We start from the raw sequence: 12790 nt of genomic DNA, 5'->3' as shown, positions 1-12790 counted from the left end.
ACTATTGTCCAGATCCCTGTGGGTACTAGATAACTTTTGACACCCTGGCCCACTCCCTTCTTCCCAACAGTCATGAATTAGGTTCATTTACCATCCCCTATCTCCTCACTCTTGCAGACATGGCCACTCACACACTTTGGAAGACCAGGCCTGAGTTACAGACCTGATGAGATTCCCTCTAGACTCTTGGGCATTGCCATATGACCTGCTGATGCACCCCAGGGATTCCTGGGCTCACTACTGTGACATTGCATCCTAAGAGAGGTACCCGAGGGATTCCTGGGCTTTTACTGTGATGTTGTACCTTAAGATACGCACTCTAGGGATTCCTGGGTTTACTACTGTGACACTGTATCCTAAGAGATGTACCTTCAGGGATTCCTGGGCTATCTATGTGGCGCTGCATCCTAAGAAATGCTGGGCACTTCTTAGCTGCCCTGCAGTTGAACTCTCCTATTCTGTAATGTGAGCTTCTTGAAAACAGGGAGTGATTCACTTTTCTATTTGTACTCTCAGTATTTACCAAAGTGCTTGGCATACGGTAGGTGATTAATAAATGCCTTTTCATTTATTCATTCATTTATTTGTACCACATATTCTACTAAAGGTTCTATCTATAGTCACCAATGGCTGCTTGCTGGAACAAATACAGGATAGACACTTCCACTTGGGTTTAAAATTTCAAGATGGAATAGAACTACTTTTGACTAAAGAGCCAAGGAAATGGACCAGACCAATTGACAAGGAAGTGAGAGTACCCTCTCTTTTGGTCGCTGACATATACTTGAAAGGATCTGCAATTTCATCAATGTGGCTATTTCCTCCTATGGGGCAGATTGCAACCCAACCATGCCTTCTGATCCTCAGCAATTCTCTATGTTCTCCATAAGTCTTTGACAGGCAATCTACTCAATGTGCTACAGGCTTTTCTACGTACATTTCTTGTATTGCAGTGCATTACTTGGACTGCCCATCCATATTCCCTCCCTTTTGGGCCCACCTCCTTTTCTGATCTTACACTTCCTTGAAGGTCTCCCTTAGGCCATTTTCTTGTGCAATGGTCATTGTTTGAATATATGCTACTTGCACCCCCTACAAGAAGTCATTGAAAAAGAATAAAATCACAAATTATTTCAAGGACACAGAATACACTTATGAAATATTCTGTGACGCAACTTAGGTAACTTAGAATACCTAGATGCTATAGTCTCATATGTTAAGATACTTGGATTAAAGAAGACCATAAATTCTATTATTGAAATCAAGGTTTCCTCAACAAAGTCCTCTGGCACTGAATACTACTGTTTTCTTTATTCTTCTGTTTAGGCTCATAGAGATGTGAGAATGAGCATGTGGATGAAAGAGAGATATAATTTGTCAGTTAAAGGTACCCAGCCTCAGCAGTCTGGGAAAATATATTCAACCTACTTTCCATTAGAATGCTGGACTTCTGGAGGTGAAAGGGATTTTAGAGGTGATTTAGGCCAGCTCCCTTATTTACATATGAAGATACTGAGGCACAGACAGATGAAGTGACTTGTCTAACGCCATATAGTTAGTCGATAGTAGAAACAGGACCAGAAGTCAAGTTTCCTTTCTCCCATCCTAGCCCTGTTTTGCACTAAATCATTTTGAGTTATTTTATTTTTACTTTGGTTATTAAAAAGGATTCAAATTATATCTCTAAGCTCTGTATCATAGAAACTTATTTGCTAGAAAATTATTTGCTAGATTCCTAAGATGCATATAGCGTGACTTTGAACTGTATAAGATTGTATAGGACATTATCTAGGTTGCTCCATCTAGCAGAATGTCGCTTCATAGACCACTCCTACAATCCTCCCAAAAATCAAACCTCCAACTCCTGAACTAAAACACAAAGGTCAAATAGAGAGTATTCTGCCCTTGGATCAGGAAAGCAAGAAATGAAAAGGAGGAAGAAAGGATTTATGAAACAATATAGAAAAGAAGTAGGAGAGAAAGGACAAATAAGGAGCAGGACAGGAGGAAAAAAACAAAGTGTAGAAGATTAGAGACAAATAATTATAAATTATTTCTTTTGCACACACTAACAATTAAAAAAGCTATTTCTTAAGAAGTTTTCAGAATTTGCTGAATATTAAGAAAATTTCATATGATCAGGCCCCTTGACTAAATTAAAGATTTCAGGTGCTTTGAACTTGAGACAATTTCCCAACTAATATTATCCAAAAACATGCTAAGTACAATAAGACATATGTCAAACTCAACACTGTTCAATGATAGTCTGTCTAGGTCAAGAATTATGCTGCTCTTTGCTGGGCCATTTCTTATGTAAACAAGAACATGTTTCTCCAGTAAGACTGTAAGCTGCCTGAAGGCAATTCCATCCCTTGAATTCTATGCTACAACTAAGTAAATAACATATTTCATATAGTGATGTCTTCACTTTTTCCTTAAACTCTTTGCTAGTTTATGGAGTAAGTCAGGCCAAAAATCAAATATATGATTTTTGTATGTTTATTTATATGACAAAATTCTATGTTCATAATAACATAAATCTAGAGTTAGAAGTGACCATGTAGTTCCATTTCCTCATTTTATAGATGAGGAAACTGGAGGTCGAGTGACTTACTTCAGAGATCATTTGAATATTAATTCAAAATCCTAGTATCCTTATTTGTGTGAATGTATAACCGTAAGGATATTTTATGCCTTATCGAGGGCTATAGGAAGAGACCTTAAATCTATCTGTGATGTTTCCATTCTGCCCAAAATCAAATGGTCAATAAAGGTTTGTTAAGAGCCTGCTCTGTGCCATGTGTGGCACTGGGCATGCACACAAAGACAAAAATGAAACATTCCTGCCCTCAAGGAGCTTACATTCTGTCCATTCCCCTTCATTTTCCAGTCATAAATGTCTTTGATGATATCCTTTATGTCACATCTTATGCACAAATAATTGTTGGTCTAGAGCAGCAGCCTGCTTACACCTACGTGCATCTTTTCCCTTTGGGTCATCAGTAATTTGGGTCTTTAAAAATCACGGTGTTCCATGATTTATAGTCATATAGTACCATGGAAAAAATATTGGTATTAAAATGATGGTGCATTTTGGCAGCAACAAATTTAAGGTGGTTGAAAATATTCTTATACACAAGACATCTGAATTTCAATGTGCCTGTATGGGTGGGAGAAAAATATTTTTTTACCTGAAGCCATTTTCATAGTTGCACAATTCCTTGAGTTGTAATGTCTGTTCACTTTTCCTTCCTTATACATCTCTGGAAATATAAACTTTTGTTTATCATTCAACCTGGTGTACTCATCTGATCTTTCCTCAAACTGGGTCTGTCTAGCATATGGACAACTCTGTTGGCTTAATCTAAGGAGCGCTTTAGGTAGAGTGTTCCTATGTGACTAAGGAACTTCTTCTCTATGTAAACAGCCATTACTTCTTGAGAAAAGAGAATTAAAAAAAAAAAGAATCAATGTGGTATGATGGAAAGAGCTCTGGTCTGGGAATCAGGACTCTGGTCCGGAATCTGTACCTTTATGTGAATCTGGACTAGTTCCTTAACTTTTGAGCCTCAGTTTCCTTATCTGTCAAATGGAATAATAATTCTTTCAGTCTTTCCCTCAGAGAGCTGTTGTAAGACAAGTACTTTATAAATCTTAAAGTATTACATAAATGTGCGTGATATAAGTTTATGTTTCATATAAGTTTGTGCAATAGTAGACTGTGCACAATGATAAAGTAGTATTACATAAATATATGAATTATGCAAAGTAATATATAAAACAATATTATATGAATATATACATATACATAAATTATATAAAAGTTGGAACTCATAAGGACCTTATTTTATATATAAATATCCTGGGATACTTGGATCCTATGCTGACTCATCTATTCTTTTATTATTATAAATATTCCCCTGAGTAGAGAAAGAGGAAACATTCCTTTTCATTTAGGATGTTACCAATCTCTACAGCAGTACCGTACCCCACCTCCCAACCAATCAGCTGTGAACATGGGAGACAAAGACTTTGGCACAAAAGCTTCCTTGTAAATTAAAAAGTACAACATGGGTATAGACTCAAGCAAGGTGGAGAATCTGTGGCCTTCTAGGTCCTTGGGTATAGCCTTTTGACTGAGTCCAAGTTTTAAAGAACAAATCCTTTTATTAAGAGGATTTGTTCTATATAGTTTGGATTCAGTGAAAGGGCCACACTTGAGGACCTAGAGGTCAAACGTGGCCTTGTGGCTGCAGGTTCCCTACTCCTGGAAGAGGCCTGGACTGGCAATTAGGAAGCTTGGGTTCCAGTACGACTTCTGACATTAGCTGTGTGGCTTTAGGCAAATTACTTAACCCTAATGTCCAATACGAGGAAAACAGATGAGACGATCTTGACCTGAAAGTTCTATTGTTCTAAATATCCAGAGGTTTGGTTTAACCACTGCCAAACATCCAGGGCATTCAGGAACATTCTATTAAGTGGCTTCTTTTATTCAGTTTTTATCTGGATATCTAGTACCATGCAGATATGACCCAAGTTTCTTCTGAGGACAACTCTAAGGACCCCTTTAATTTGTTTGCTCTCTATAAAATTTATATTAACATTATTATGGTGGTTAGCTAATAAGTACCTACAATACATGAGGTACTGTGTAGGGGCACAAACACATACCTTCTCGAGATTTGTTTCAAGTAATTGGATCAAATGAGAAATACTTAAGTTTAACAATGAGGTGTTCTCAATAGCTTTAAAAACACCCATTCCATACTCATATCTCCCCTGCAAAGAAAGCCATTTTGCTCCCTTTGAGATAAATGGCAATGCCATCTCAAAGGTCTTGACTGCTTTCAAGTAGGTGGAATGTAGTTTCATCTGGAAGGCTGGCAAGGTAAAATCTTACAAGCAAAATTGCTTGAAAAATCAGCCAGAGGAAAAAGAGTTCCATGAGAACCATTATACTGATTCCATCTTTCTGACTTAATAATAATTGATATTTATATAATGTTTTGACATTTGCAAAGTGCCTTACATATATTATCACATTTGAATCTGTGAGCTAAGAGACTAAGGGTATTATTACCTTCATTTTACAAATGAGAAAAAATGAGACTCAGGTTAAGTTAGTTGTCAGTGATCATGCTGCTAGAAAGTGCCAGAGGCAGGATCTGAACCCAGCACTTTTGCATTCCAAGTTCATCCCTGTTCTTGCTATATACTATGCCATACCTCACCTTACATTAATTGGAGCTCATTAGTGTTTGCTCCCATACTTATCAGTCTTTTCTGAACTATTAAGGAAATCCTTGTTCACTAAATGCACTTGATTATGTCTCTACCAAACTATCTTGAGTTTCTAAAATTGTTTTTTACCGTATTTTTGACTAGCTAGCTCTTGGCTTGTGTTATTTCCGGAGATGTCATCAGAGTGCTGAAATCTCTCCTCCTGCCCATGCCGCCAGTACTGATAAGCACCTTTCCACCCGAAATAAGAGTGTAAACCTAAACAGGCGACAAGATGACAAATTGCCATTTTCAGTCTGTCAAGAACATGAGGTTCCCTCAAGATTTTGTATCCAAATAAGAAAAATGGAATAAGCCATTTGGATCAAAATGCAGAGCAAAGCCCCGGATGATTGCTGGATGCTTTAAAGATGCCTTACTTGGGGCATGAAAAGCATACGAGAGAAAAGGAACAGACAAGCCTAGGTATAGGTTGGAAATCAGGTTGTACTGACTAGAGAATAGAAATCTAATAAGAATTGGTTTGATAATATATGTTATGACCAGATGATTTGAAGGCACTAGAACACAGCATGGTTCGTTTCTTATTATTTTCATAGTCAAATTGGCTCTAGGCAGAAAACAATCTGATGAAATGTGCAGAGACTGGCTATCATATATAGCTTACAACAATAATAATAACAACTAGCAATACTACCACTGCCACTGCTACTCCTCCTTCTCCTCCTCCTCCTCCTCAACCCCTTTGATTGCATTATATAGATTTGGTCTCTGACAGATGGCAAAATTTTCTCTAAAGAGAAGGCAATTAATGTAGGCAAGCTTCTAGATTAAAAAAACAATCACAAGTGAATCCATCTACTTGCATGAGAGTTCTATTTCTCTGATTTTTCCGAGAGCCATCAAAGTAACTCCTATGACTCCCTCAAACCATACTGTAATTAGAATAAATGATATTACATGTTTCTATTAAACTTTTACAATCTCAAAAAAATCAAGCTTGAAACATCTCATAAAACTGAAAAATTAAGAAACCTAACAAACAGGCTTCAAAATACACTCATGCCATCCACAAAACAGCCATTCTTACAGGATAACTCTAGCATACGGAACTACACAGAAAAAGGGAGATAAGGAAGTTTCATTTTTGTCTGTCTATATTTCAACTTAATACTAAAATGATTTGTTTAAAACAATACATTAAATATAAACAACAAAACAAGTACGTTGCTTATACGCTAAACAAACAATATATTGAACGTGAAACTTAATCGTTCCTCCTAGGCAAAGAAGCCTTTACAATATCATAAATGGTTGCCCTTTGTACTTGAAGAGGACCAAAATGGCATCACTATATTGGAGTCAAGGTACAGTGCGTCTGACTGTGGCTGATCAGATCACTACAAGCTTGGGAAGGCTCTACCATAGGGTGAGCACAAATAGATCATAAGAACATTTGGAGTGGAGATGTCTCTAAATTTGCACATCTCACATTTCAATGATAAGTTTTTCAAATATTTTTATGGTATAGTTACTATGTGGTATATGGTATAAGTTACTATACCATATTATACTATAGTAGGTAGAGCTCAGGACTTGGAATCAGGAAAACTTGGTTTAGAATCACACCTCATTAGCTTTATGACTCTGGGTGAGTCATTTAAACTCTCTCACCTTTCATTTTCCCTTCTATAAAACAGGTATAATAGCAGCCCCTCATACACCTTATTATAAGTATCAAGTAAAACAGTGTCATGTAAAACACTTTTTGAAACTTAAAAGCTATGGGAGCTAATATTAAGTGAAACATACTTGAGGAGGCCAAAGAGGAAAAAAAGTTTAGAAATGTCTATGAAAAGAGAAGAAAAAAAATATTATAATGACATAGAAAGGCCATGAACTTTCTTGGAAGTGATTTGGACTTGAGTCAAATCATTAGTTAATCTCTCTCCCTACTTCAATTTTAATATGTTCATATTAATAAATCTTAGAGTTCTCTTTTCAGAGAAGCTAAAATGTTTTGGGAATTATCTCATCAATCCTTACAAAACAACCTATTATATAAGTATGAAACAATACCAGCAACTTCCTTTTTCATATGAAGAAAAGAAGCAAAAGAGAAATTCAACTCAGAAGGCCTAGAGTGTCCAAAAAATCCCTCATTCATCTTTGACAGTGAAATGCTATTTGAGGCCCAAATATCATGCCCAGATGGTTCACAGAAAGTGAACAGCATGCAAGAAATTGTTTGACTCTGGTTAGGTACACATAGATAAAATGTTATTCCACATCTCAATAAAATCTCTTCAGTCAATGCCTTTCAGAGCCCTGCTAGTTCCTGGTCATGTCACTCTGGAAGCCTTTCTTGTTTACACATCATATCTGGTGAAGATTCTGTGGAGGTTGTGGAGATTGCTGAACCAGGACCAAAGTTGAAACAAGAAGTCTTCCTAATATCTTTCCTTACTCAAGTGAAATTCTGCAACCACATTCTATACCTCATGCAAGAACCTAGTTCAGGGGTAGGAAACCTGCAGCCTTGGGGCCACATGTGGCCCTCTAGGTCCTCAAGTGTGGCCCTTTGACTGAATCCCAACTTCACAGAACAAATCCCCTTAATAAAAGGATTTGTTCTGTAAAACTTGGACTAGGTCAAAAGGCCACACCCAAGGACCTAGACAGCCATATGTGGCCTCGAGGCTGCAAGTTCCCTACCCTTGACCTAGTCCTTTGTCATTATGCTCCTGGTGACAAATGATTCTTCTTAGAAAGATTATTCTGTTCTTATTACCTCAAATCTATGCTCCTTATAGGAATGTGTGCATGTTAATGAGATGAAACAATTTTTTACATAAGAGTAAGCAAAATTATGTTTTTATTTTAACTTACGTTTCATTAAATATACAAAGAAATAGGGATCAGGCCTATGATTTCATTGGCGTAGAGCAGGAACCAGCAAACTGTGGCCTATAGGCCAAATTCAGTCTGCCACCTGTTTTTGCATGGTATACTAGCTAAGAGAGTTTTTTTTTTTAACCTTTTTACCATTCTAGGTTTTAGGACTGTACAAAAACAGGCAGTGAGATGGATTGAGCTCTCAGGCTATAGCTTGCGGACCTCTGGTAGAGAAGATTCCTAAGTGAAGAATCTTCTCTCTCAATACAGGTTGTCACCTTCTTTGAAACTTAGAGAGTTATCTAAGGATGAGTCATCTAGACCCAATATAGGTCAGAGGTAGGGCTTGAACCGAGGTCTGCCTGGCTCCAATTCCGGCTCTCTCTCTACCGTACTATGCTATGGGTTTCAAAGGGTTTCAATGACTATAAAAGTTCTTTCTGGTTTCATCAGTCTTCATATTGCATTTTAGATGTAAAATCCTGAATCTAGGTAATTTCAAATGTTTCCTTAGCCCTTCTCTACAGTTGTTTATGCCCACTACATAACCAAAAATAGCTTCTGTTATAATCCTGGGATTTCTGGTTAAATTCAAAATGAACAAAGAAAATCTTCCTCAGTGAAGGAAACAAGTCAGGGTCCTGGATGTTCGCCATAATCTCAGTGGCCATTTTCAGTGTCAGAAATATCCAGATGATAAACATAAGAAACTGTGTTGACGTAAATTCAAGGGCGGGTAACAGGATAAATATAACGGAAGGGTATAGTGAACACAAACAAGCCATAGACGGTCATACCTCTCCTCCATTGAAATCTCTTTCAGCTGTTGGTGTGGCTTAGTGCCTTCCATTTCCCTGATGCTTACCGCGTAGATCTTAGTGGTATAGTCAAGGGCCTTTTCCCTGGCAACATCACTGTCATAGCCTCAAATCACAAAAGTGACAAGATTAGAAACTGCAGCTTTGGTGAAGGAGCACATGATGACGGATGGATAAATGGGGGAAACCAAAGTCAATCAGTTTATTTGGGGTGTTTGACTTACCTCCATCCTCTTCAGCATCTGTATCTGACTCCTCACTGTCAACCAATTTACTTTCCTGGGTTCCTACGAACTCTCTTGTCCAGATCATCAGAGCAGTATCAGCGCCACCTACAGTTAGCAGGACCGAATCATTATGTAACCATCTGACATTGGTGACATGGGCTCCGTGCCCCACGTATTTCTTGAATTTTGCATGTTGGCCCTGCAACACAAGGAATCTACAGATTACACAGTCAGCTTATCTTTTGCTTTTCTCCTCTTACTTATTGCTTATTATTTTCCATCAGATTTTCTTCAGGACATAATTCTAAGTAAGCAGCCTGGTTAAGAAACTACTTTGAAAATTATATGAGCAGAAGCTGTGGCATCTGTTACAAACTAGAAATGTTAAGAAAGGTTACCACAACCCAAGGATATTTAAATGAAGTGGGTCAGAATTAAAGCAGATGATTTAGGCTAGCAATTTAGACATCTGTGGGGGCATCTTTTTGTATGACTAAAACCAATTAAATACATGAAAAAAAAATTAGTGTTACTCAGGTAGTAGAGTCTATTGGCAGCATCCAAAAGGTATAAATTTAGTGTGAAAGTTTGTTTTTATTTTGATCACAGTTTCCACAGATCATTGACATATGTAAGATACTGATTCTAGGGATGGTCCCAACTGCCTCTTCCGCTTCTCTCTTACAGAGGCTTATATACAGTCTGTGACTATAAACAAAGCTTCTGCTATAACTCAAGGTTCTTGAAATGGACAAATAAAATCTTCCTTAATGAAGACAAAAGGATAATCTACTGGATATTATTCATCATGAACTCAGAAGTAATTTCTACCACCAGAAATATATGTACTAACTGGAACTTTGAGTAAAGATAAACACAACGAGGGGCAAAATGCTGTTAGTGTGAGGAGATCTGATGGTAAAAATGAGCTGAAGATGGCCAAAAAATCGCTAAGGATAGCATGAAGGACTTTTTAAACCTATATTGGAGACAAGAAAAAGATCAAAGAGATAGAAGGCTTGATGACAGTGAATGATAGAGAGAAGGCAGAACCAGTTCTCTCTTATTCCAGCAAATCATCTTCGGATTGGGAAGAATAGGACAAAAATGGTTTCCAAGGGGTTAAAACACAATAAATGAGGAGATGGTAAGAGAAAACCCTGTTGTTCTTTATGAATTCATTTCACTGGGATCAAATGAACTACACCTCAAAGTAGAAAGAACTGGCGGATATGGTTGCTAAGCTACTACTATCACTGAACTTTGAGAGATCATAGGGAATGGAAACTGGAGAACAGCAAATGTTCAGATTTTCAGAAAAGGGAAAAAGGTGGATTCTTTGAACTAAATGCCAGTGAGCTTGATGTTATATCATAAGGTTTTAGAATATACTAAAGGAATGGTTTGTGATAACTCACTATTGATTAGATAAAAGCAAATTGAAACAATCGGCCAATAGGATAGAAAAGGAAAATGACAAATGTTGGAGGGGGTGTGGGAAAAATGAGATAATGCATTGTTGGTGGAGTTGTGAACTGATCCAACCATTCTGGAGAACAATTTGGAGCTATGCCCAAAAGTCTATAAAACCATGGCATACCATTCGACCTAGCAATACCACTACTACTAGGTCTGTATCTCAAAAGAGATAAAAAACAAAAAGGAAAAGGACCTATATGTACAGAAATATTCATAGCAGTTCTTTTCTGGGGGCAAAGAATTAGAAATTGAGGGAATGCATATCAATTGGAGAATGGCTGAACAAGTTGGGGTATATGATTATGATGGAATATTATTGTATTACAAGAAATGATGAGCAGGATGCTCTCAGAAAAACCTGAAAGACTTGCATGGACTGATGCAAAGTGAAATATACTATATACAAAGTAACAGCAATACTGTAAGATAATCAATTGTGCATGACTTTGCTATTCTCAGAAATACAACGATCCAAGACAACTCTGAAGGACTTAAGATGAAAAATGCTCTCCATCTCCAGAGAAAGAACTGATGGTATCTGAATACAGATTGAAACATACTTTCTTTTAACTTTATTTTTCTTGAGTTTTTTTGTCTATGTTTTCTTTCATGATTATTATGGATGTGTTTTGCATGACTACACATGTACAACCTATATTGAATTGCTTGCCTTCTCAGTGAGGGGGTGTGGGGAGGGAGAAAGGGAGAGAATTCGGTATTTAAAGTTTTAAAAGCAAATGTTAAAAATTGTTTTTGCATGTTACTGGGGAAAAAGTAAAGAAAAGAAAAGAAAAAAAGAATGGTTTATGAACATTTAGAAAGGGAAGTAGTAGTAATTACTAAGATCTAGCATTGCTGCAACAATAATAGGTCAAGCCAGATTAACTTCATTTTCCTTTTTCACAAGATTGTTAGTGTAGAAGATCAGAGGACTGCTACAAAGATAGCATACTTAGATTTTATCCAACAGTATTTCTGGCGAGGCTTGGACTGTCTGTCTTCCAAGGGGGCCCATGTCTCTAGTGTATTTCTTTCCAGCTGAGAAAAAGATGAAACTATCACAGGATTAGACTGAGGGGAGAAATGTTCAAGAGAAATCTTTCTTGACAGATATTCAGGAAGAGACAGAGACAGAGAGTGAGATGGAGAGACAGAGAGACAGCAACAGCAACAGAGACATTGACAGAGACAGAGAAAAAGGTGGCAGCAGCAGCAAATGGAGGATGCTTTCTAGGAGAATGACTCTTTAGAGTCTAAGCCTAGTAAAGGCTGGAACCTTTTCCTTTCCTTGGTTCCCCATTTAGTTTGTGAGAATCCAGTAGAGAGTATCTGATTCCACCTCCTGAGAGAAACTATTGGAACAATAGTGCATTCGCTCTCCTCTCCGTTTCTTTTTTCTGTTTTACTTCTGTATATAATCAATTTTTTCTGTTGTTCAATTGTTTTCTTTCATGTTCAGCTCTTCCTGACCCCATTTGGGATTTTCTTGGCAAAGATACTGGAGTGGTTGGCCATTTCCTTCTCCAGATCATTTTGCAGGTAAGGAAACTGAGGCAAACAAGGTGAAGAGACTTGCCCAGGGTTACACTGCTACTAAGTGCCTGAGGTCAGATTTGAACTCAGGAAGATAAGTCTGAACATGCTCAGTGGAGGGAGAGAGCTCAGGCTGATGACTAGAGACATGCCATACAAAGATCACTTGAAGGAACTGGGGACGTTTACCTTACAAATGAGACGACTTAGAGGGAATCTGAAGAGCTGCTTCCAAGAATTTGAAGGAGTGTCATGTGGAAGAGGGATCAGACTTTCTCTGTTTAGCCCCAGAGGACAGAATTAGGAGCAAAGGGAGAAAGTAGAGAGGCAGATTTCTTCTGGATGTGAAGAAAAGCTTCCTCTAACAATTACGAAGCGAGTCAAAGTGGACCAGATGGCAGCAGGGGCTAGTAGGTTCCCCTTCACTGTAAAGTCTTTAAGCAAGGGCTGCATGATTACTTGCCAAGAATATTGTGGGAGAGAGCATTGTTTAGGTATGGGTGATAGCGGATGAGTTCTGAGGTTCTCTCCAATCCTGAGATTTCAAGAGACTTTATAGAGCATGGAAATAGATTTTGTTGTTTATTATTGAAG

The 12790-nt window shown here is 37.7% G+C and overlaps 1 protein-coding gene across 1 annotated transcript in view; it reads right to left on the bottom strand.

The window, feature by feature from the left end:
- EML6 (EMAP like 6) overlaps positions 1 to 12790 on the bottom strand; it is a 295107-nt gene that overhangs the window by 40146 nt on the left and 242171 nt on the right. The window contains 2 exon segments of the mRNA XM_078149518.1: positions 8937 to 9063; positions 9182 to 9383. Coding sequence (XP_078005644.1) covers positions 8937 to 9063; positions 9182 to 9383 — 329 coding nt within the window.

This window comes from Phascolarctos cinereus, unplaced genomic scaffold (assembly GCF_003287225.1).
Source record: "Phascolarctos cinereus isolate Bilbo 61053 unplaced genomic scaffold, phaCin_HiC Scaffold_2;HRSCAF=192, whole genome shotgun sequence".
Classification (NCBI taxonomy): domain Eukaryota; kingdom Metazoa; phylum Chordata; class Mammalia; order Diprotodontia; family Phascolarctidae; genus Phascolarctos; species Phascolarctos cinereus.
Note: the sequence above shows the minus strand (reverse complement) of the source record. Positions and strands in the feature narration are given on the sequence as shown.